At 49.5% G+C, this 24,028-nt stretch overlaps 1 protein-coding gene across 1 annotated transcript in view; it reads right to left on the reverse strand.

The window, feature by feature from the left end:
• The window catches only part of NOS3 (nitric oxide synthase 3), a 67,921-nt gene extending 44,152 nt beyond the window's left edge, over nt 1–23,769 (reverse strand). The window contains 1 exon segment of the mRNA XM_073632574.1: nt 23,584–23,769. Coding sequence (XP_073488675.1) covers nt 23,584–23,708 — 125 coding nt within the window. The 5' untranslated portion in view covers nt 23,709–23,769.
• Between the last annotated feature and the right edge of the window lie 259 nt (nt 23,770–24,028).

Genomic DNA, 24,028 nt, shown 5'->3' on the forward strand with positions numbered 1-24,028 from the left:
GAGCCGCAACATGCGGAAGACTTGGTCGAGTGGATGACCAAGCCGTCCTCATCCTCCTCATCCTCTCTCACCCATGCCCAGGGTGCTTTGTCTGGCAAAGCAGCGGCCTCTTCCCTCAGCTCAATGTCATCAGTGACTCCTTCCCTAGCTCCACCATGTCCTCATGAGGATTCCCTCGAACTGTTTGACCACAGTGTTGGGTACATGCTCCAGGAGGATGCCCAGCGTTTGGAAGGCTCTGATGACGATACTGAGCTCGATGAAGGCAGTAACATGAGCGCGGACAGAGGGGGTGCCCAAGAAGGACAGCAATCTGGCAGTCATGCTCCCCCTGCTGCAGCATACTGCCAGGTTTGCTCCAGTGATGAGGAGGGAGGGGATGATGAGGTCACTGACTCAACGTGGGTGCCTGATAGGAGAGAGGAGGAGGAGGAGGAGGAGGAGGAGGAGGAGGAGGAGGAGGCGGCAGCACATCACCAACGAGGCAGGATGCCCTCCAGGGGCCAGCCTAAGGGCAGCACATTGACTGCATCACACCCCAAAGCTCCACATGTGCAGGGCGCTGCAGTCTCTGCGCGTTATTCAAAAAGTTCTTTGGTGTGGGCCTTTTTTGAGACGAGTGCATCAGATCGCACCGCTGCTATTTGCAACATATGTCTCAAGCGTATCTCGCGTGGCCAAAATATCTCCCGCTTGGGTACCACATGCTTGACCAGACATATGTTGACCTGCCATGCAGTTCGTTGGCAAGCGTATCTAAAAGACCCACACCAAAGAACAAAGAGGATCTCTCCTTGCTCCTCATCAGCTGAGATTTCCAACCCCACTAGACCTTCAGTCCTCTCTGAGACCTGCAGTGAGAGGAATGAAGGTGTAGAATTAGGTGTGTCACAGCCAAGTACTTGTGGGCAATCTGCTTTTGGTACACCGACGTCAGATTGTACCAGGCAAATTTCCCTGCCCCAGCTGCTGCACCGCCGAAAGAAGTTTGCTCCCAGCCATCCACATGCCCAGCGGTTGAATGCTAGCTTGGCAAAATTGCTAGCACTTCAACTGCTGCCTTTTCAGTTGGTAGACTCTGCCCCCTTCCGTGAGTTTGTGGAATGTGCGGTTCCTCAGTGGCAGGTACCCAAACGCCACTTTTTCTCACGGAAGGCGATTCCGGCTCTCTACCGGCATGTGGAAGGCAATGTCCATGCCTCGCTGGACAGGGCGGTCAGCGGTAAGGTGCATATTACCGCTGACTCATGGTCCAGCAGGCATGGACAGGGACGTTACCTAAGTTTCACGGCGCATTGGGTGACTCTGCTGGCAGCTGGGAAGGATGCAGGACAAGGTGCAGTAGTGTTGGAGGTTGTTCCGCCACCACGCCTCCAAAATGCTGATTGTGACACACCTCTCTCCTCCACCCCCTCCTCTTCTTCTTCCTCCATGGCCTCTTCCTCGGAACCAGCGGTGCTCCGTAGGCGTTCAAGGGGCTACGCAAGTACGCAGGCCAAAAGATGCCATGCGGTGCTTGAGCTGGTGTGCTTGGGGGACAGGAGCCACACTGGGGCAGAGGTTCTGTCAGCTCTGCAGGGGCAGGTTCAGAGGTGGTTGACGCCACGCCAACTTAAGGCAGGAATGGTGGTTTGCGACAATGGCACCAACCTCCTCTCTGCCCTCCGACAGGGACAAATGACCCATGTGCCCTGTTTGGCTCACGTCCTTAACTTGGTGGTGCAGCGGTTCTTGGGCAGGTACCCGGGCTTACAGGATGTCCTGAGGCAGGCCAGGAAAGTCTGTGTGCATTTCCGCCGGTCATATAATGCCAGTGCTCGTCTGACGGACCTCCAAAAGGAGTTTAACCTGCCCAAGAACCGCCTAATCTGTGACATGCCCACCAGGTGGAACTCAACGTTGGCCATGCTGCAGCGGCTGCACACGCAGCAGAGGGCCATCAATGAGTACCTGTGCGACTATGGCACCAGGACAGGGTCAGGGGAGCTTGGTTTTTTTTCCCCACGCCAGTGGGCCATGATCAGGGATGCATGCACTGTCCTGTCACCATTCGAGGAGGCCACGAGGATGGTGAGCAGTGACAGTGCATGCATCAGTGACACTGTCCCCCTTGTCCACCTGTTGGAGCACACGCTGCATGGAATAATGGACAGGGCACTTGAGGCAGAACAGAGGCAGGAAGAGGAGGACTTCCTTAGCTCTCAAGGCCCCCTTTATCCAGACAGTGTTCCTGCGTGCCCGCCGATCACACAGGAAGAGGACGAGGAGGAAGAGGAGGAGGAGGAAGATTGTGTCAGTATGGAGGTGGAGCCTGGCACTCAGCATCAGCAGCAGTCTTTAAGGGATCAGTCCCAAGAAACACATGGACTTGTACGTGGCTGGGAGGAGGTGGCTGCGGACCATGTCGTTCTTAGTGACCCAGAGGACTCCGGACCGAATGCCTCAGCAAACCTACGCTGCATGGCCTCCCTGATCCTGCAAAGCCTGCGTAAGGATCCTCGTATTCGTGGTATCAAGGAGAAGGACCAATACTGGCTGGCAACCCTCCTTGATCCACGTTACAAGGGTAAGGTTGCGGACCTTATCTTGCCATCGCAGAGGGAGCAGAGGATGAAACATCTTCGGGAGGCCTTGCAGAAAGGTCTGTGCAACGCGTTCCCAGAGACTGGGAGGTTACAAACTCCTGTTTCTGGACAACGTGTTGCTGAGGCTTCGGTCAGTCAAAGAAGGAGCGGTGGAGAAGGTGGCCGTCTGACCGATGCGTTCAGACAATTTTTTGGTCCGCAGCCCCAAGGTATGATCGGTTCCAGCAACCATCGCCAGCGTCTGTTTTACATGGTGCAGGAATACCTAGGGGCAAGATCAGACTTGGACACCTTTCCCACCGAAAATCCTCTGGGTTACTGGGTCTTGAGGATGGATCACTGGCCAGAGCTTGCACAGTATGCAATTGAGCTACTGGCCTGTCCTGCATCCAGCGTTCTTTCGGAACGCACATTCAGTGCTGCTGGAGGCGTGGTAACCGATCACAGGGTGCGTCTGTCCACTGACTCGGTCGATCGGCTGACCTTCATAAAAATGAATGAGTCTTGGATCACCACCAGCTACCAAGCACCTGATGCTGATGTAACCGAATAATTTTTTTTGAAATCTCAGATCCCTTCAAAGACTGCCTATGCTGATGCTGAGTGACTATCCCTGAGTAATTATCCTCTTCCTCCTCAATCATCACGCTGATAGCTTGTAAGAACATTTTTGGTTCTGGGCGCCACCACCAGTGCCTAAGGCACAATTTTTCAGCCCCTGTTTAACAGGGGCGTGTAATTACAATTTTTGATGTAATACTTTGCAGCAGGGCTCGTTCCTGCATTCCAACTAGAGTGTCTGTGAGGGGTTGCAGTGTTGTGGCACCAGCACCAGTGCCTAGGGCCCAATTTTTCTGCCCCTGTCTAACAGGGGCGTGTAATTACAATTTTTGATGCAATACTTTGCAGCAGGGCTCGTTCCTGCGTTCCAACTAGAGTGTCTGTGAGGGGTTGCAGTGTTGTGGCACCAGCACCAGTGCCTAAGGCCCAATTTTTCTGCCCCTGTCTAACAGGGGCGTGTAATTACAATTTTTGAAGCAATAATTTGCAGCAGGGCTCGTTCCTGCGTTCCAACTAGAGTGTCTGTGAGGGGTTGCAGTGTTGTGGCACCAGCACCAGTGCCTAAGGCCTAATTTTTCAGCTCCTGTTCAACAGGGGCATGTAATTACAATTCTTGATCTAATATTTCACAGCAGGGCCCTGTGAGGGCTTACAGTGTTGTGGCCACAGCAACACCTAAGGCCCAAATTTCTGCTGAGTATATAGGGCAGGACCCTACTTTCAAACATCTAACTTACAAACGACTCCTACTTGCAAACGGAAGGAGACAACAGGAAGTGAGATGAAATCTACCCCTAGGAAGGGAAATTCTCTCCTGTAAGAGTTAATATGGGAAAACAATTTCTCCTTTCCACTGATGCTTTCCAATCCTTGTTCCACAAAAAAACCCAAATTTTCAAAAAACATTTTTCATTGGGACAAAAAAGTGAGGTGAAATCTTCTGAAGAGGAGGAAAGACAGCAAAACAAATGTCACAGGGGTGATAACCCTTCCCTATGTTTTCCAAAAAGCTTAGAAAAGATTTTTTGGCTGGAGCTAAACACGTTAAAAATGTTCAAAATTACAAAGAGATTCTACTTAACAACAAACCTACAGTCCCTGTCTTGTTTGCACCGCCTGTATACTGCTGTTCAGAGTATATAGGGCCTGGTGGCCCCACACCTTTCCTTATTTTAATTTGGGTGCGGGGTTCCCCTTAATATCCATACAAGACCCAAAGGGCCTGGTAATGGACTGGGGGGTACCCATGCCGTTTGTCTCACTGATTTTCATCCATATTGCCATGACCCGACATGACATTAAACCCGCAAGCAGTTTTAAATGAGATTTTTTCCTTTAAAAATGACATTTGGTGCAGGGACTGTTCTAAACATGGGAAACACGCGTCACTTTACAGGCATACTATAGACACCCCCCAGGTACGATATTTAAAGGAATATTTCACTTTTTTTTTTTTTACTTTAAGCATCATTAAAATCATTGCTCCCGAAAAAACGGCCGTTTTTAAAAGTTTTTTTTGCATTGATACATGTCCCCTGGGGTAGGACCCGGGTCCCCAAACCCTTTTTAGGACAATACCATGCAAATTAGCCTTTAAAATGAGCACTTTTGATTTCGAACGTTCGAGTCCCATAGACTTCAATGGGGTTCTAACGTTCGTGCGAACTTTCGGTCCGTTCGCGGGTTCTGGTGCGAACCGAACCGGGGGGTGTTCGGCTCATCCCTAATAGAAGGATAGAGGGGGGATTGGGGTATAATAGAAGGACAGAGGGAGGATTGGGGTATAATAGAAGGACAGAGGGAGGATTGGGGTATAATAGAAGGACAGAGGGGGGATTGGGGTATAATAGAAGGACAGAGGGAGGATTGGGGTATAATAGAAGGACAGAGGGGGGGATTGGGGTATAATAGAAGGACAGAGGGGGGATTGGGGTATAATAGAAGGACAGAGGGAGGATTGGGGTATAATAGAAGGACAGAGGGGGGATTGGGGTATAATAGAAGGACAGAGGGAGGATTGGGGTATAATAGAAGGACAGAGGGGGGGATTGGGGTATAATAGAAGGACAGAGGGGGGATTTGGGTATAATAGATGGACAGAGGGGGGATAGGGGTATAATGGGGGGGGGGGGCACGTTAGTTCTCTGGGTCAGTACAGCCCCCACTATTTTGTACATGGGAGATAGAGGTGATCACTCCATGGGTTTGTTTCCTTCTCCAGGATCAGGAGTGAAGATGATATAACAGAGGCACCCCCCACCTAGTAGTTGGGCCACTATGTCCTTGTCACCCGGGCCTGGAAATGTGACAGTTGACTTTGGTTCTGGAAAATGTCCTTTGTTGTTGGAAGGTCTCATGTTTGGAAGATGGAGATGACGCATGGAGACGGGACGCAGAGAGGCTGAGTCAGCAGATCCCAGCAGTCTCTCTTCCTGAGGAGGACAATGGGGGTCCTGGCAGAGTCTCCACTGTCTCTGGTACATGTGAGGACAGACCGGGGCCTCAGTAAAGGGAATTGTGTCCTCTCCTCAGTTCGGGACTCTGAGTCCAGCCCTTAGTGATGAAGAGTGCAGTGACCAATAGCAAACCAGGTGAACATTTTACCTTCAAGGTGAGAACAGTCAGGTCAGTGAAAGACACTGATTGGCTGCTATGACCAGCCGTGTTCTTCATCCTATTACAGAACAATTATCTCAATAATAGCGTACATCACCTCATTAATATCTGGGGGGGGGGGGGGGCAATCAGATCCTCAATCTGGACAGTTCATAATGGGAGGTCTCTCTATCACACGATTTAATATCGCTGCACCCAGTCCTGGTCAAAGTTGTTAAAGACAAGAAGACTGTAGCACTGAAGCTCTGTGTGTATCTGCCCTCCCCCGAGCAGCCAGAGAGGAGGCGGAGCATTGCAACAAATGTCCAGATTGGCGCATATAAAAGAGTTCCATCCAGTGACAGTGCAGAAGGGCAGCCCCTTATAGAACACATGACCAACCCTTACAGAACATCGTACAAGTGCAAAATCCATTCTAGATGACTGGATGTATATCAATATCAGAGAACATGGAACACTGGAGTCTGCAGAGTTCAGGGAGCACTCAGGATGGGACCAGATTCCAGCACAGACTACCCATAATGCACTACAAAACAACTATGAAAAGTCATAATACTTATACCTCACTTCCTGCTGGTATGTGGTCATCATGTGGAGGAATGATGATGATGATCGGAAGCCGACTGACCAAATGTCACCTGAATGAGGGGGAAGAGACGAAGGTGGAGACCCCTCCGATCCATCCTCACAGGACACGACTATTCGTACACTACCTGAGACAAGGACCAAACCACTGAAGACCACCATCCACCGTACCATTCCATCCGATTCCCCCCCAACCCCAATGGACTATTCCCTCTGGTACCCCCCCACCTCCAATGTATCATTCCATCCTATACACCCCACCCCCAATGGACTATTCCATCCGATACACCCCACCTCCAATGTATCATTCCATCCTATACCCCCCACCCCCAATGTACCATTCAGTCCTATACTGCCCACCCCTATGTACCATTCCATCCGATACCCCCCAATGGACTATTCCATCCGGTACCCCCACCTCCAATGTATCATTCCATCCTATACCCCCCACCCCCAATGGACTATTCCATCCAATACACCCAACCTCCAATGTATCATTCCATCCTATACTCCCCCCACCCCCAATGGACTATTCCATCCAATACACCCAACCTCCAATGTATCATTCCATCCTATACTCCCCCACCCCCAATGGACTATTCCATCCGATACCCCCCACCTCCAATGTATCATTCCATCCTATACCCCCCCACCCCCAATGTACCATTCAGTCCTATACTGCCCAGCCTTATGTACCATTCCATCCGATACCCCCCAATGGACTATTCCATCCGGTACCCCCCACCTCCAATGTATCATTCCATCCTATACCCCCCACCCCCAATGGACTATTCCATCCAATACACCCAACCTCCAATGTATCATTCCATCCTATACCCCCCACCCCCAATGGACTATTTCATCCGATACTCCCCACCTCCAAATGTATCATTCCATCCTATACCCCCCACCCCAATGGACTATTCCATCCAATACACCCAACCTCCAATGTATCATTCCATCCTATACACCCCCCATCCCCAATGGACTATTCCATCCGATACACCCCACCTCCAATGTATCATTCCATCCTATACCCCCCCACCCCCCAATGTACCATTCAGTCCTATACTGCCCAGCCTTATGTACCATTCCATCCGATACCCCCCAATGGACTATTCCATCCGGTACCCCCCCACCTCCAATGTATCATTCCATCCTATACCCCCCACCCCCAATGGACTATTCCATCCAATACACCCAACCTCCAATGTATCATTCCATCCTATACCCCCCCCACCCCCAATGTACCATTCAGTCCTATACTGCCCAGCCTTATGTACCATTCCATCCGATACCCCCCAATGGACTATTCCATCCGGTACCCCCCACCTCCAATGTATCATTCCATCCTATACCCCCCACCCCCAATGGACTATTCCATCCAATACACCCAACCTCCAATGTATCATTCCATCCTATACCCCCCACCCCCAATGACTATTTCATCCGATACTCCCCACCTCCAAATGTATCATTCCATCCTATACCCCCCACCCCAATGGACTATTCCATCCAATACACCCAACCTCCAATGTATCATTCCATCCTATACACCCCCCATCCCCCAATGGACTATTCATCCGATACACCCCACCTCCAATGTATCATTCCATCCTATACCCCCCCACCCCCAATGTACCATTCAGTCCTATACTGCCCAGCCTTATGTACCATTCCATCCTATACCCCCCACCCCCAATGGACTATTCCATCCAATACACCCAACCTCCAATGTATCATTCCATCCTATACACCCCCCACCCCCAATGGACTATTCCATCCGATACCCCCCACCTCCAATGTATCATTCCATCCTATACCCCCCCACCCCCAATGTACCATTCAGTCCTATACTGCCCAGCCCTATGTACCATTCATCCGATACCCCCCAATGGACTATTCCATCCGGTACCCCCCCACCTCCAATGTATCATTCCATCCCATACCCCCCACCCCCAATGGACTATTCCATCCGATACCCCCCACCTCCAATGTATCATTCCATCCTATACCCCCCACCCCCAATGGACTATTCCATCCGATACACCAACCTCCAATGTATCATTCCATGCGATAACCCCCCACCCCCAATGTACCATTCAGTCCTATACCGCCCACCCCTATGTACCATTCCATCGATACCCCCAATGCATCATTCCCTTCTATAGCTCCCCATCCTGAATGTATCATTCCATCCTATACCCCCAACCCCGAATGTATTCTTCCAACCTATACCTCCCCCCCCCATGTACCATTCAATCCTGTATCCCCCCTACCCCCAATGTATCATTCCAACCTATACCCCCCCCATGTACTATTCAATCCTATATCCCCCCCACCCACCCTCAATGTATCATTCCATCCTATACCCCCCCATGTACCATTCAATCCTATATCCCCCCCGTACCATTCCATCCTATACCCCCAACCCCGAATGTATTCTTCCTATCTTCCAACATATACCCCCCCATGTACCATTCAATCCTATATCCCACCCCCAATGAATCAGTCCATCATATACCCCCCACCCCCATGTACCATTCAATCCAATACCCCCCCACCCCCAAATGTATCATTCCATCCCATATCCCCCCATTGTATCGTTCCATTTCATACCACTCCCTATGTACCATTGAATCCTATACACCCCCCCCCCAAGCCCAATGTATAATCCATCCTATATCCCCCCACCCCCAATGTATCATTGAGTCTTATACCCCCCACTCTCAATGCACCATTCCATTCTATACCCCCAATGTACTATTCTATCCTTTACCCCCCCAAATATACTAGTCGATCCTATACCAATGTATTATTCCAACCTATACCCCCCCAATGTATTATTCATTCATATAGGCCCCCACCCCCATCCTATACCCCTCCCCCAATGTATACCCTTCCAACTGTACTATTCCAGCCTATATAACCCCTAAATGTACTATTCCACCCTATATACCCTCCCCCCTCCCCAATGTACCATTCCGCCCTCTACCCCCCCCCCCCCCCCCCAATGTACCATTCCATACTATACTGCCCACCAATATGAATATGTGATGAAGGGTTTGAGAATAATCCCATCATACATTGTATACAGTCCCCCCAACTCCACAAATAGTCTACACAATCAGCTGATTCTCATATAGTCCCCGACATGGTCAGCCCTGTAATACTCGAATATACAGTCCATTATTACTGTATAATACAATGTACACCGTCCTCTATACTATAATCTGGGGTGCAGTCATAGAATACAGGGAAAAGGTTTTATTCTTCCACAACACAGACGTGCGGTCCGGAGTATTCTGCGCACATATCGCAACCGCAGGTAAATTAACCCTCGACTGCCCCTTAAAGGGACCATAATCCCCTCTCTGCACACTGCTCTCCGATTGGCTGCTAATTCATATAAAAGAGGAGATATATTGCCCATCGAGGACCTCTTATGTCCTGTACAACTTGTATACAGTCCATTAATACTCTGCAACACAATGTGCCCCCCGGTCTTTATAGACACAACGCAGTCCATACATTACATTGTGGTGAAACATTGTATCATTTATCTACTTTTCTATCTATGAATTATTTCCTCATCATAATGTGACATTGCACCAATCAGACACGTTCTGTTTTGTTCATTTAAAAAGCATTCGATCCAAAACAGTCTAAATGGGATCCATGGGTATTCTATGTGTCCAGAGGGGCCCCTGGTCTATAAGGCCCCTGAAAACCCCTCATCGACACCGTCTGATTGTCCGTATGTTATATCTGTAAACTAAGGGGGGGGAGCATTGAGGATCATTGCTGTACGGTTCTGTGGGTGACCTTGGAGGGAGAACGCACAATCATTACTGGGAAATGTTTTCCCGTACAATCAGATCTCACACCACGAAGGTTAGAGAATCCGATCTGTTATAAACCTTCAACTGAACTGAAATAGCGATCGTTATAAGGCTGAGATATTCTACATCTGAGGTCACAACATCCAAAAACTGCAACAGAACATTTCATTATTACATACACCGTCCTCCGATATACACCGTCCTCCGATATACACCGTCCTCCGATATACACCGTCCTCCGATATACAATGGCCACCATCCTCCAATATGCACCGCCTCCAATATACACCGTCCTCCAATATACAATGGCCTCTAATATACACCGTCCCCCAACATACAACGACCTCCTCTCCAATATACAATGTCCACGGTCCTCCAATATACAATGGCCAACATCCTCCAAAATACAATGGCCTCTAATATACACGGCCCCCCAACATACACCGTCCTCTCCGATATACAATGCCCACCGTCCTCAAATAAACAATGGCCTCTAATATACACCGTCCTCCTCTCCAATATACAATGGCCTCTAATATACACCGTCCTCCTCTCCAATATACAATGGCCTCTAATATACACCGTCCTCCTCTCCAATATACAATGGCCTCTAATATACACCGTCCTCCTCTCCAATATACAATGGCCTCTAATATACACCGTCCCCAACATACACCAACCTTCTCTCCGATATACAATGGCCACCATCCTCCAATATACAATGGCCTCTAATATACATGGTCCCCCAACATACCCCGTTCTCCTCTCTGATATACAATGCCACCGCCCTACAATATACAAATGTCCTCTACTATACACCATCCCCCAGCATACACCGTCCTCTTCTCCAATATACAATGCCCACGGTCCTCCAATATACAATGGATACCATCCTCCAATATACAATGGCCACCGTCCTCCAATATACAATGTCCTCTTATATAAACAGTCCCCCAATATATAATGGCACTGTCCTCCAATATATACCATCCTCCTCTACAATATACAATGACCACCGTCCTCCAATATACAATGTCCTCTTATATACACCGTCCCCCCAACATACAGTCGTCCTCTCCAATATACAATGGCTATCATCCTCCAATATACATTGTCCCCCAATATACACCGTCCTCCTCTCCAACATACAATGGCCACCGTCTTCATATATACAATGGCCACTGTCCTCCTCCCCTCTAATATACAATATACACAGTCCAGGTACTCCAGTACACAATGTTGTCCTCAGAATCCAGTAACAGGACATGTTTTCTAGCCCTGAAGGCTCCATATTTGTAGGTACATCATCCCCTCTCATGTAGTAGAGGTCACCTGGGCCTGTTATTGACCCCTGAGCCCTGGCACAGTGACCTCCCTCCCCATCCTGATCCCCCATTCTCACTGCTCTGGCCTCCTTCATGTGGTCAGCCTCCAGGGTGTCCCGGCTGCCTCCTCTGTCCCCGTGTCCTGGCTGTCTCTGACCTTTATTTATTAGCAGGCTATGTAAAGCTGTGAGGGGACACCTGATCCGGGGACATTAGAGGAGGAAGTGTCCTGAGCTATATCCAGTGCGTCATTTATATCCCAGCCCTGCCAGGCCTCCATCAACACGGCCTCCCTCCCATGCTGGGGCAATGACAGTTCTGGAATGGAGATTGTTAGGGAAAGTGCAATCCCCCAAACTTCATCCTCCGAGGGGAGATTCACCCAACATGTCCATGATCTCCTGATCCTCACAAAACAGCTGCTGTAAATTCTGGAGGGGGATCCTCTAGGGAGGTGAGGGGGGCAATCACAACAGATCAGATTGTAACATTTTCACTAATGCAACCTCCTAAATTTGCTACAATTTTGCATATAAACTATATGAAGAAATTACAACAGAAACGTTCTCCGGCCCGTGATTGTTGTATCTCAGACACACAGAGAATGCAAAAGCCACAATTTATAAATCTGAAGCCAAACAACAAAATGTAAAAAAAAAAATACTCATGAGATAAAAAAATAAATACAAATACTCGACACATGCCTGGGAAAAGAAAAAAAAAAATCGTACAACACGGAACAGGCACTGTATATCTATTGTATATAGCAGTGATGGTGAACCTTGGCACCCCAGATGTTTTGGAACTACATTTCCCATGATGCTCAACCACACTGCAGGGTGCATGAGCATAATAGGAAATGTAGTTCCAAAACATCTGGGGTGCCAAGGTTCACCGTCACTGGTATAGAGGATAGAAGAAGACCTACGGGGGGGGGGCAGAGTGCTCACCTGCTGACAGTTCTGCTTACCTGACTCAATACAAGCATGCAGCAAGTGAAACCCCATTCAAAGTCAGTGACTCAAAGTATTAAAGAGGACCTGTACTGTGCAAGCCAAGGGCAAAAGGACCGGTACTGCCTGTGATCTCCTTGCAGCCGATTTTCTCCCCATTACTGACTTTCCATGTCTTGTTCTGTACGGAGCCTCAGGGTGGAGACAGCCATCTTGGCAAAGGCAGGGCTTTGCTTCCTTATGTCAGGACGGGTGATCTGATGACTGGAGGGTCAATAAGATAAGAGGTGGAGGAAGCACAGATCCACAGAATGGATGAAGGAGAAGCAGGGAGATCCTTGTACTGTAGCTCCTCAGGTACAGCTTCCTCTCCAGCAAGGAGAACAGCGATCAGCACTATAATTACATCACCAAATTCGGGTTCAAATCTCAAGAGACTTCCAGTCAGAGGAAACAATGTCTTAGATCAAGGATCTCCTAACTTTCTAAACAAAAGGCCAGTTTATTTGCCTTCAGACTTTTGAGGGGGCCAGACTGTGACCAGTGGAATGGATATTTTCCTGGCTTCAGTGGGAGTTAACAAACATTGTCACATTTGTTTTTGGGGGCTGGGGCGGAGGAATAGTGCCCCATTATTGATGTCCAGGGCTGTCTTTAACGCGGGGCAAAAGGGGCATCTGCCCAGGGTCCTGTCATTGTTGGGGGGCCCTGGGCCTGCGCTACCCCCAGCCCTGAGCTGTCTGCCGGAGTTCTGCCCTTTTTAAAGCGGGGGTTCACCCACATCCCCCCAAAAAAATATTAAAAGCCAGCAGCTACAAATACTGCAGCTGCTGACTTTTAATACATGGCCACTTACCTGTCCCGGGGTCCAGCGATGTCGGCAGGGGACGCCGAGAACCCGCTCGGTTCTCGGCAGCTGCCGCTGCCATCCTAGCTGAGGGAATCAGGAAGTGAAGCGTTGCAGCTTCACTTCCCGGTTCCCTATTGCGCATGCGCGAGTCCCGCTGCGCGTCCCAAATGGTCCCCGCTCTCTCCTGGGAGCTGTGTGTTCCCAGCAGACAGCGCGGTGGGGATGGGAAGAGGCATAGACTCCCATGGGAGTCTATGCCAGAAGTGGGTGCAAATACCTGTCTTAGACAGGTATCTGCACCCCCCTCCCCCCTGAAAGGTGCCAAATGTGACACCAGAGGGGGGAGGGTTCAGAAAAGCGGAAGTTCCATTTTTGTGTGGAACTCCGCTTTAACTATGCACTCTTTATGTAGTGTGCCCCTCAATCCTGCATTCTGTAGATAGGGCACCAATCAGTGAGCAGTAAATGATGTTCTGTAACCTCTAGCAACCAATCAGTGAGTGATAAGGATGTGCAGTAACCTCTAGCAATCAATCAGCAAGCAGAAATGATGTGCTGTAACCTCTAGTAACTAATCAGTGAGCGGTAATGATGTTCTGTAACCTCTAGCAACCAGTCAGCGAGTGGTAATGATATGCTGTAACCTCTGGCAACCAATCGCAATCGCTGCCTGGTCTGCTGCAGTAAACTCCTTAGGAGTCTAGCTGCCAATTACTGTATGTCTCAGAGCCCGGGTCCAATTAATATTAAAGATGGCCCTGTCTGTGTCAGTGGGAGGAATAGTGCCCCGTCATTGGGGTCACTGGAAGGAACAGTGCCCCGTCATTGGTGTCAGTTGGCAGAATATTGTCCCCAATGCCCCCAAGGAGTGGATAAAAGCAAACATCCAGCCCCCAGGCTGCGGTTTGGAGACCACTGTTTTAGATGATCTCACACTGCAGATATACAGCTATAAGACTACAATCTCGGGCGTGCCTAGGCACAGGGAGCGCACCGATTTCGGGCGTGCCTAGGCTCAGGGAGCGCACCGATCTCGGGCGTACCTAGGCTCAGGGAGTATAATGCGATTTCTCATTAAGAATTCAGGACAAAAAGGGGAGATTTTTCAGCATACAGCTGGAAATTCTGGAAAAATTTATTTCACAAAAAGTACGGTTCATGGTGGCTGGAGGGAAAAGTTAGAATTTTTAGGAAGTAGAAGATTAGAACGGATGCCAATGGAAAGGTAATCATTAATGACGTTAAATGATGTGTTCTGTATGTCTAACCTCAGACGAGTGCAGCAATCGGCGCTCCCAACTCTCTCTCCATCCCTGTCCAATGGGGAGGATTGGTACTGGGGGCAGGGTGGTACTCTGTACTGCACATCCACCGCTGTAGGTCCACCAGTAGAGACCAAAGATACCAATCCATCACGACCCTCTCCACTATTTGGGGTCCTGTCAAGGTTTTGAGCCGCAACCATTTAGTGACCAACTGGATCATATTGTACATTTACCTTTTGTACTTCGACAGCCGTTGTCACCCCTGGATGGGTTGGAACCTCACAGGGATACAGACCCTAGCGTCCTCAGGAGTGAGGTCGTAATAGGCCTTTTGTGGGTCTCCTGACACTAAACGAGCAATTAGGTCGGCCCATCGGTCTCAGAGCCTCCATACTTTTCTGGAGGGCCACACCGGACAGGCGCTGCTCAGCAGCAAACCCTTCCCTTTTCCCATTCTAGTTTGGGCTGTACATACACATTAAGGTCTGTTTTTCCTTAAGGGCCAATCCTAAAAGACAGGTCCTCTTTTCCTGGTTAGGACACCAAGGGTCTGCTCTGATTCTCAGGTGAAGATCAGCCTGTTTAGGGCCACCATAAGGGGGCGATATTGAGCCGCTAGAGAGGTTTCCCAGGTATGAGCTTTCCAGCATACATAAAGAGTTAATAGGTTATAGAGAGCGGCTGGCACCGATATTCTCTGCCCTGTGGCTGGCAGGGAACAACGCCAATCATTGTCTGGCCGGATACAATGAGGAAAGCAGGGTTACATGGCAGTCTGAATCCATCCCAAAATCCCGCAGGATGTGGTCAGAGCAATCCTGGGGAAAACTTTCCTAGAACCACACCAACATTTCATCAAACATATTCTATGCAATTCATAAAAACAATGAAGATCACACACAGGAAGATTGGGATCTGTTGGCTCCAAAAACTCCACCAACAGCTGCGCCACGAGCTACATCTGATGAGCCAGAAAGAGAGATAGAAAACCAGATAGAACAGAGGGTGGGGGCACACACAGGTATGGAACTGTGGGATCCCTATGGGGGTCACACAAAAAAAAAAAAAAAAAATATATAGATCACCGGGCTCCCTCTGGGGTCATACACAGAGAGATGGAACCCCCGGGCTCTCTATGGGATCATACACAGAGAGATGGAACCCCCGGGCTCTCTATGGGATCATACACAGAGAGATGGAACCCCCGGGCTCCCTCTGAGGTCATACACAAAGAGATGGAACCCCCGGGCTCCCTCTGAGGTCATACACAAAGAGATGGAACACTGGGGTCCCTATGGGGTCATAAACAGAGGGATGGAACCCTGGGGTCCCAAAAAAAAAAAAAATCAGCTTATTCTTGTTACTACTTTACCTTGATATCCTGAGATCTGAGATGCAGAAATAGACGGAGCGATTAGCTGGAATATTGTTGATAAAAGTTTATTCTCCTCATCCCTAAAAATCTCCCAAGCTTTGAACATCTCACGGAGCTCTGTTCAATCCATCATCGGAAAATGGAAAGAGTATGGCACAACTGCAAACCTACCAAGACATGGCCGTCCACCTAAACTGACCGGCTGGGCAAGGAGAGCATTCATCAGAGAAGAGCCAAGAGGTCCATGGTAACTCTGGAGGAGCTGCAGAGATCCACAGCTCAGGTGGGAGAATCAGTCCACAGGACAACTATTAGTCGTGTTCTCCACAAATCTGCCCTTTATGGAAGAGTGACAAGAAGAAAGACATTGGTGAAAGAAAGTCATAAGAAGTCCTGTTTGTAGTTTGTGAGAAGCCATGTGGAGGACACAGCAAACATGTGGAAGAAGGTGATCTGGTCACATGAGACCAAAATTCAACTTTCTGGTCTTAAAGTAAAACGCTATGTGTGGGGAAAACTAACACTGCCCATCCCCCTGAACACACCATCCCCACCGTGAAACATGGTGGTGGCAGCATCATGTGGTGGGGATGCTTTTCTTCAGCAGGGACAGGGAAGCTGGTCAGAGTTGATGGGAAGATGGATGGAGACAAATACAGGACAATCTTAGAAGAAAACCTGTTAGTCTACAAAAGACTTGAGACTGGGGCGGAGGTTCACCTTCCAGCAGGACAACGACCCGAAACATCCAGCCAGAGCTACAATGGAATGGTTTAGATCAAAGCATATTCATGTGTTAGAATGGCCCAGTCACAGTCCAGACCTAAATCACATTGAGAATCTGTGGCAAGACTTGAAAAATTGCTGTTCACAGACGCTCTCCATCCAATCTGACAGAGCTTGAGATATTTTACAAAGAAGAATGGGGAGAAATGTCCTCTCTAGATGTGCAAAGCTGGTAGAGACATCCCCAAAAAGACTTGTAGAGAAAGGGGGTTCTACAAAGTATTGACTCCGGGGGGCGCCATACAAATGCCCCTCCCCCACACTTTTCACATATTTATTTGTATCATTTATCATTTTCCTTCCACTTCACAGTTATGTGACACTTTGTGTTGGTCTATCACATAAAATCCCAATAAAATACATTTACGTTTTTGGTTGTAACAAAATGTGGAAAAATGTCAAGGGGTATGAATACTTTTTCAAGGCACTGTAGACCAATAGATTGAGGGGGCTGATCTGAAGTCTGAAGGGGGGCCTGCTCAGGGGTCTGAAAAGTAGTTTAAGGGGGGCTAATCTGAAACACAGACCCATTAGACCAATATAATAATGAAAATCCCTTGAAACCTAAAAGTGAACAGCAGCGCTGAATAAACCAAATGCAAAAGAGAAAAGTATATGGAATAGAAAATCAGTGAATGAAAGTCCATAAACAGTGCAAAAAGATTCCAGAAAAGTGTAAGCGATCCTCCGAAGAGCGATGAAATCTTCACACAACACTGAGTGTCCCAATCACCTCTCCCCTCAGTATTGAACTCGCCAAACGTAGTTTCCTCGCACTCGTGTGTTTGGCAGCAGAACAGTTTACCCATAAAGGGTTAAATCCTCAGAACACCACTCTCCACTCTCCACTCTGTACTCTCCGCTCTCCACTCTCCGCTCTCCACTCTGTACTCTCCACTCTGTACTCTCCACTCTCCACTCTGTACTCTCCACTCTCCACTCTGTACTCTCCACTCTCCACTCTGTACTCTCCACTCTGTACTCTCCACTCTGTACTCTCCACTCTGTACTCTCCACTCTGTACTCTCCACTCTGTACTCTCCACACTCCGCTCTGTACTCTCCACTCTCCGCTCTCCGCTCTCCACTCTGTACTCTCCACACTCCGCTCTGTACTCTCCACTCTCCGCTCTCCGCTCTCCACTCTGTACTCTCCACACTCCGCTCTGTACTCTCCACTCTCCGCTCTCCACTCTGTACTCTCCACTCTCCGCTCTCCACTCTGTACTCTCCACACTCCACTCTGTACTCTCCACTCTGTACTCTCCACTCTCCACTCTGTACTCTCCACACTCCGCTCTGTACTCTCCACTCTCCGCTCTCCACTCTGTACTCTCCACTCTGTACTCTCCACTCTCCACTCTGTACTCTCCACTCTCCGCTCTCCACTCTGTACTCTCCACACTCCACTCTGTACTCTCCACTCTGTACTCTCCACTCTCCACTCTGTACTCTCCACACTCCGCTCTGTACTCTCCACTCTCCGCTCTCCACTCTGTACTCTCCACTCTGTACTCTCCACTCTCCACTCTGTACTCTCCACACTCCGCTCTGTACTCTCCACACTCCGCTCTGTACTCTCCACACTCCGCTCTCCACTCTGTACTCTCCACTCTGTACTCTCCACTCTGTACTCTCCACACTCCGCTCTGTACTCTCCACTCTCCGCTCTCCACTCTGTACTCTCCACTCTGTACTCTCCACTCTCCACTCTGTACTCACCACACTCCGCTCTGTACTCTCCACTCTCCGCTCTCCACTCTGTACTCTCCACTCTGTACTCTCCACACTCCGCTCTGTACTCTCCACTCTCCGCTCTCCACTCTGTACTCTCCACTCTGTACTCTCCACTCTCCGCTCTCCACTCTGTACTCTCCACTCTGTACTCTCCACTCTCCACTCTGTACTCTCCACACTCCGCTCTCCACTCTGTACTCTCCACTCTCCACTCTGTACTCTCCACTCTCCACTCTGTACTCTCCACTCTCCACTCTGTACTCTCCACACTCCGCTCTCCACTCTGTACTCTCCACTCTGTACTCTCCACTCTGTACTCTCCACTCTCCGCTCTGTACTCTCCACACTCCGCTCTGTACTCTCCACACTCCGCTCTCCACTCTGTACTCTCCACTCTGTACTCTCCACTCTGTACTCTCCACACTCCGCTCTGTACTCTCCACTCTCCGCTCTCCACTCTGTACTCTCCACTCTGTACTCTCCACTCTCCACTCTGTACTCACCACACTCCGCTCTGTACTCTCCACTCTCCGCTCTCCACTCTGTACTCTCCACTCTGTACTCTCCACACTCCGCTCTGTACTCTCCACTCTCCGCTCTCCACTCTGTACTCTCCACTCTGTACTCTCCACTCTCCGCTCTCCACTCTGTACTCTCCACTCTGTACTCTCCACTCTCCACTCTGTACTCTCCACACTCCGCTCTCCACTCTGTACTCTCCACTCTCCACTCTGTACTCTCCACTCTCCACTCTGTACTCTCCACTCTCCACTCTGTACTCTCCACACTCCGCTCTCCACTCTGTACTCTCCACTCTGTACTCTCCACTCTGTACTCTCCACTCTCCGCTCTGTACTCTCCACACTCCGCTCTCCACTCTGTACTCTCCAGTCTCCGCTCTCCACTCTGTACTCTCCACTCTCCACTCTGTACTCTCCACTCTCCGCTCTGTACTCTCCGCTCTCCACTCTGTACTCTCTACTCTCCGCTCTGTACTCTCCACTCTCCACTCTCCACTCTGTACTCTCCACTCTCCGCTCTGTACTCTCCACTCTCCACTCTGTACTCTCCACTCTCCGCTCTCCACTCTGTACTCTCCACTCTGTACTCTCCACACTCCGCTCTCCACTCTGTACTCTCCACTCTCCACTCTGTACTCTCCACTCTCCACTCTCCACTCTGTACTCTCCACACTCCGCTCTCCACTCTGTACTCTCCACTCTCCACTCTGTACTCTCCACTCTCCGCTCTCCACTCTGTACTCTCCACTCTCCACTCTGTACTCTCCACTCTCCACTCTCCACTCTGTACTCTCCACTCTGTACTCTCCACTCTGTACTCTCCACTCTCCACTCTGTACTCTCCACTCTCCACTCTGTACTCTCCACTCTCCGCTCTCCACTATGTACTCTCCACTCTGTACTCTCCACTCTGTACTCTCCACTCTCCACTCTCCACTCTGTACTCTCCACTCTCCACTCTGTACTCTCCACTCTCCGCTCTCCACTCTGTACTCTCCACTCTCCGCTCTCCACTATGTACTCTCCACTCTGTACTCTCCACTCTGTACTCTCCACTCTCCACTCTCCACTCTGTACTCTCCACTCTCCACTCTGTACTCTCCACACTCCGCTCTGTACTCTCCACTCTCCGCTCTGTACTCTGCCCTGGACTCTCCACTCTCCACTCTCCGCTCTGCCCTGGACTCTCCACACTCCGCTCTCCACTCTGTACTCTCTACTCTGCACACTCCACTCGGTGCAATCAGGTGTAACACTCACATGAAGGGAAGACAAAGGAAAGCTCCACTCGTGTAATAACGACAAAACCGATAATCCATTTATTGTATAAAATGTTTAAATATTGCACTTACAAAGTACACATGTAAAACATGCATTGGAAAAGATGTCACATGTGAGTGTTACACCGGATTGCACCGAGTGCAGAGTGGAGAGTGCGCAGAGAGAAGAGGAGAGAAGAGAAGAGAAAAGAGGAGAGAAGAGGAGAGAAGAGAGAGAAAAGAGGAGTGTGGAAAGTACAGAGTGGAGAGTGGAGAGTACAGAGTGGAGTGTGGAGAGCGGAGAGTACAGAGTGGAGTGTGGAGAGCGGAGAGTACAGAGTGGAGTGTGGAGAGCGGAGAGTACAGAGTGGAGTGTGGAGAGCGGAGAGTGGAGAGTACAGAGCGGAGAGTACAGAGCGGAGATTACAGAGTGGAGTGTGGAGAGCGGAGAGTGGAGAGTACAGAGCGGAGAGTACAGAGCGGAGAGTACAGAGCGGAGAGCGGAGAGTGGAGAGCAGAGAGTGGAGAGTGGAGAGCGGAGAGTGGAGAGCGGAGTGTGGAGAGTACAGAGTGGAGAGCGGAGTGTGGAGAGTACAGAGTGGAGAGTACAGAGCAGAGAGTGGAGAGCGGAGAGTGGAGAGTGGAGAGCGGAGAGCGGAGTGTGGAGAGTACAGAGTGGAGAGTACAGAGTGGAGAGTACAGAGCGGAGAGCAGAGAGTGGAGTGTGGAGAGTACAGAGTGGAGAGTACAGAGCGGAGAGTACAGAGCGGAGAGCGGAGTGTGGAGAGTACAGAGTGGAGAGTAGAGAGTAGAGAGTAGAGAGTGGAGAATGGAGAGTGGAGAGTGGAGCATGGAGCGTGAAGAGCGGAGAGCGGAGAGTGGAGAGTCCAGGGCAGAGTGGAGAGCGGAGTGTGGAGAGCGGAGAGTACAGAGCGGAGTGTGGAGAGTGGAGAGCGGAGTGTGGAGAGCGGAGTGTGGAGAGCGGAGAGTGGAGAGTCCAGGGCAGAGTGAAGGGTGGAGGGTGCAGAGTGGAGAGTGGTATTCTGAGGATTTAACCCTTTATGGGTAAACTGTTCTGCTGCCAAACACACGAGTGCGAGGAAACTACGTTTGGCGAGTTCAATACTGAGGGGAGAGGTGATTGGGACACTCAGTGTTGTGTGAAGATTTCATCGCTCTTCGGAGGATCGCTTACACTATTCTGGAATCTTTTTTCACTGTTTATGGACTTTCATTCCATATACTTTTCTTTTTTGCATTTGGTTTATTCAGTGTTGCTGTTCACTTTCAGGTTTCAAGTGATTTTTATTATTATTGATTTTTTGTTATAAGCAGTGGCTAGTTTTCAATAAACCCGAATAATTACACAGATCTGAGGACGACTGAATGCAGATGAGGCTCCAAGTGAGTTTAATTACCACCTCAATCAGCCCCAGAACCCGAGTAACTCATGTGTTAAAAAACGTCAGTAGCTTTGCAGTGAGTTTTTCCATCTTTTTTTTTTAACGTTTTTGCAATAGCGTTTTTCCGCATTAAAGTTTTATTTTTTTTTGACGAAAAAATTTTTATATTTTTTTTCAATGGATCAAAAACGTTAAACGCTGGTGAGTGACGTTTTTGAGCATTTGACGTTTTATCAGCGTTAGAGCGTTTTTACAGCTGAAAAACGTCTCTCAGAACCCTCTAGTTTTGGGGGTTTTGTTTTTACTGCTCAAAAACGCCACTGCCCAAAACTGCTGATAACAGTCAATGTGTGGATGGACACCTAGGAGAACATGGACACCTAGGAGAACATGGACACCTAGGGGAACATGGACACCTAGGAGAACATGGACACCAAGGAGAACATGGACACCAAGGAGAACATGGACACCTAGGGGAACATGGACACCTAGGGGAACATGGACACCTAGGAGAACATGGACACCTAGGAGAACATGGACACCAAGGAGAACATGGACACCAAGGAGAACATGGACACCAAGGAGAACATGGACACCTAGGGGAACATGGACACCAAGGGGAACATGGACACCTAGGAGAACATGGACACCTAGGAGAACATGGACACCTAGGGGAACATGGACACCAAGGAGAACATGGACACCAAGGAGAACATGGACACCTAGGGGAACATGGACACCAAGGGGAACATGGACACCTAGGAGAACATGGACACCTAGGAGAACATGGACACCTAGGGGAACATGGACACCAAGGGGAACATGGACACCTAGGAGAACATGGACACCTAGGGGAACATGATGGGGGGTTTAATGACTGTAGAAAAAAAAAAAAAAAACGTCTAGAGCCAAAAACAGCTTCTGTAAAAATGACAAAAAACGTCCAGTGTGCATGAAGCTTTAAAGGGATGAGGTGGCAACACGATTTATATTAGAATGACACACATAGACCGATGGACAGACCGATGGACAGACATAGACAGTCGGACAGACCGATGGACAGACTGACCGATGGACAGACACACAGACCGATGGACAGACTGACCGATGGACAGACACACAGACCGATGGACAGACTGACCGATGGACAGACACACAGACCGATGGACAGACTGACCAATGGACAGACACACAGACAGACACACAGACCGATGGACAGACTGACCAATGGACAGACACACAGACAGACACACAGACCGATGGACAGACACACAGACAGACACTCAGACCGATGGACAGACACACAGACCGATGGACAGACACACAGACCGATGGACAGACACACAGACCGATGGACATACATAGACAGACGGACAGACACACAGACCGATGGACAGACATAGACAGTCGGACAGACCGATGGACAGACACACAGACCGATGGACAGACACACAGACCGATGGACATACATAGACAGATGGACAGACCGATGGACAGACACATGGAGGCACAAGACTGACAAACGGACATGAAAATAAATAGCCAGACTGATGAAAAGTCAGACAGACTCCAAGGAGGAAATTTACTAAAACAGGTGCACACAGAATCTGGGGTAGCTGTGTATAGCAACCAATCAGTTTCCAGGTTTTATAGTCAAAGCTTACATTGAACAAGTTGAAGTTAGAAGCTGATTGGCTGCACCAGATTCTGAGTGGAACAGTTTTAGTAAATCTCCCCCTATAGAGAGACAGACAGACGGACACCGAGGAATGTGTGCGGATCTCGGCCCACATCGGACAAATGAGCCCTTTAAATAAAACCTGGAGAATGCATACAAGGCAACGCACAGAGCCCTCACCAGGGGCAACCGAGCAGGTTGACTGCTATCCTGATTGGCTGGTAATAGAACAGGTGCTCTCACCTGGGCTTCTCGGTGACGGTCAGCGGCTCCTCCAGCTCCTTCTCCTCCGGGTCCCCCTCCTTGCGGCAGAAGCTTATGGTGAAGGGGGAGTGCAGGTCCTTGAATCGGCTGGCAGAGCTCCCCATATCTCAGCGCCGAAGTCAGCACAAGTCTGCAACAGGAAACCGCTTTTCCTTTTCCCCCCCAAATAACAATACTAAGGAGGAGTCCTTCCCAAAGCTGGGAGCCCCCCCGTCAGCGAGCGTCCTGCCCTCCGAGGGGGGGGGGGGGGTACCTGGTGTAATGTCAGGGTTGTGCCATTTCCTCATCACACAATCATTACAATTATTACAACACGCTACCGGACAAACGTCCACTTTAACCCTTCGCAGGCCGGCCGAGGAGAGACCAACCAGTCCATCCCCAGTACAATACTAATTATTATTATTATACTTTATTACTTTGT

Source organism: Aquarana catesbeiana, linkage group LG05 (genome assembly GCF_042186555.1).
Source record: "Aquarana catesbeiana isolate 2022-GZ linkage group LG05, ASM4218655v1, whole genome shotgun sequence".
Taxonomy (NCBI): domain Eukaryota; kingdom Metazoa; phylum Chordata; class Amphibia; order Anura; family Ranidae; genus Aquarana; species Aquarana catesbeiana.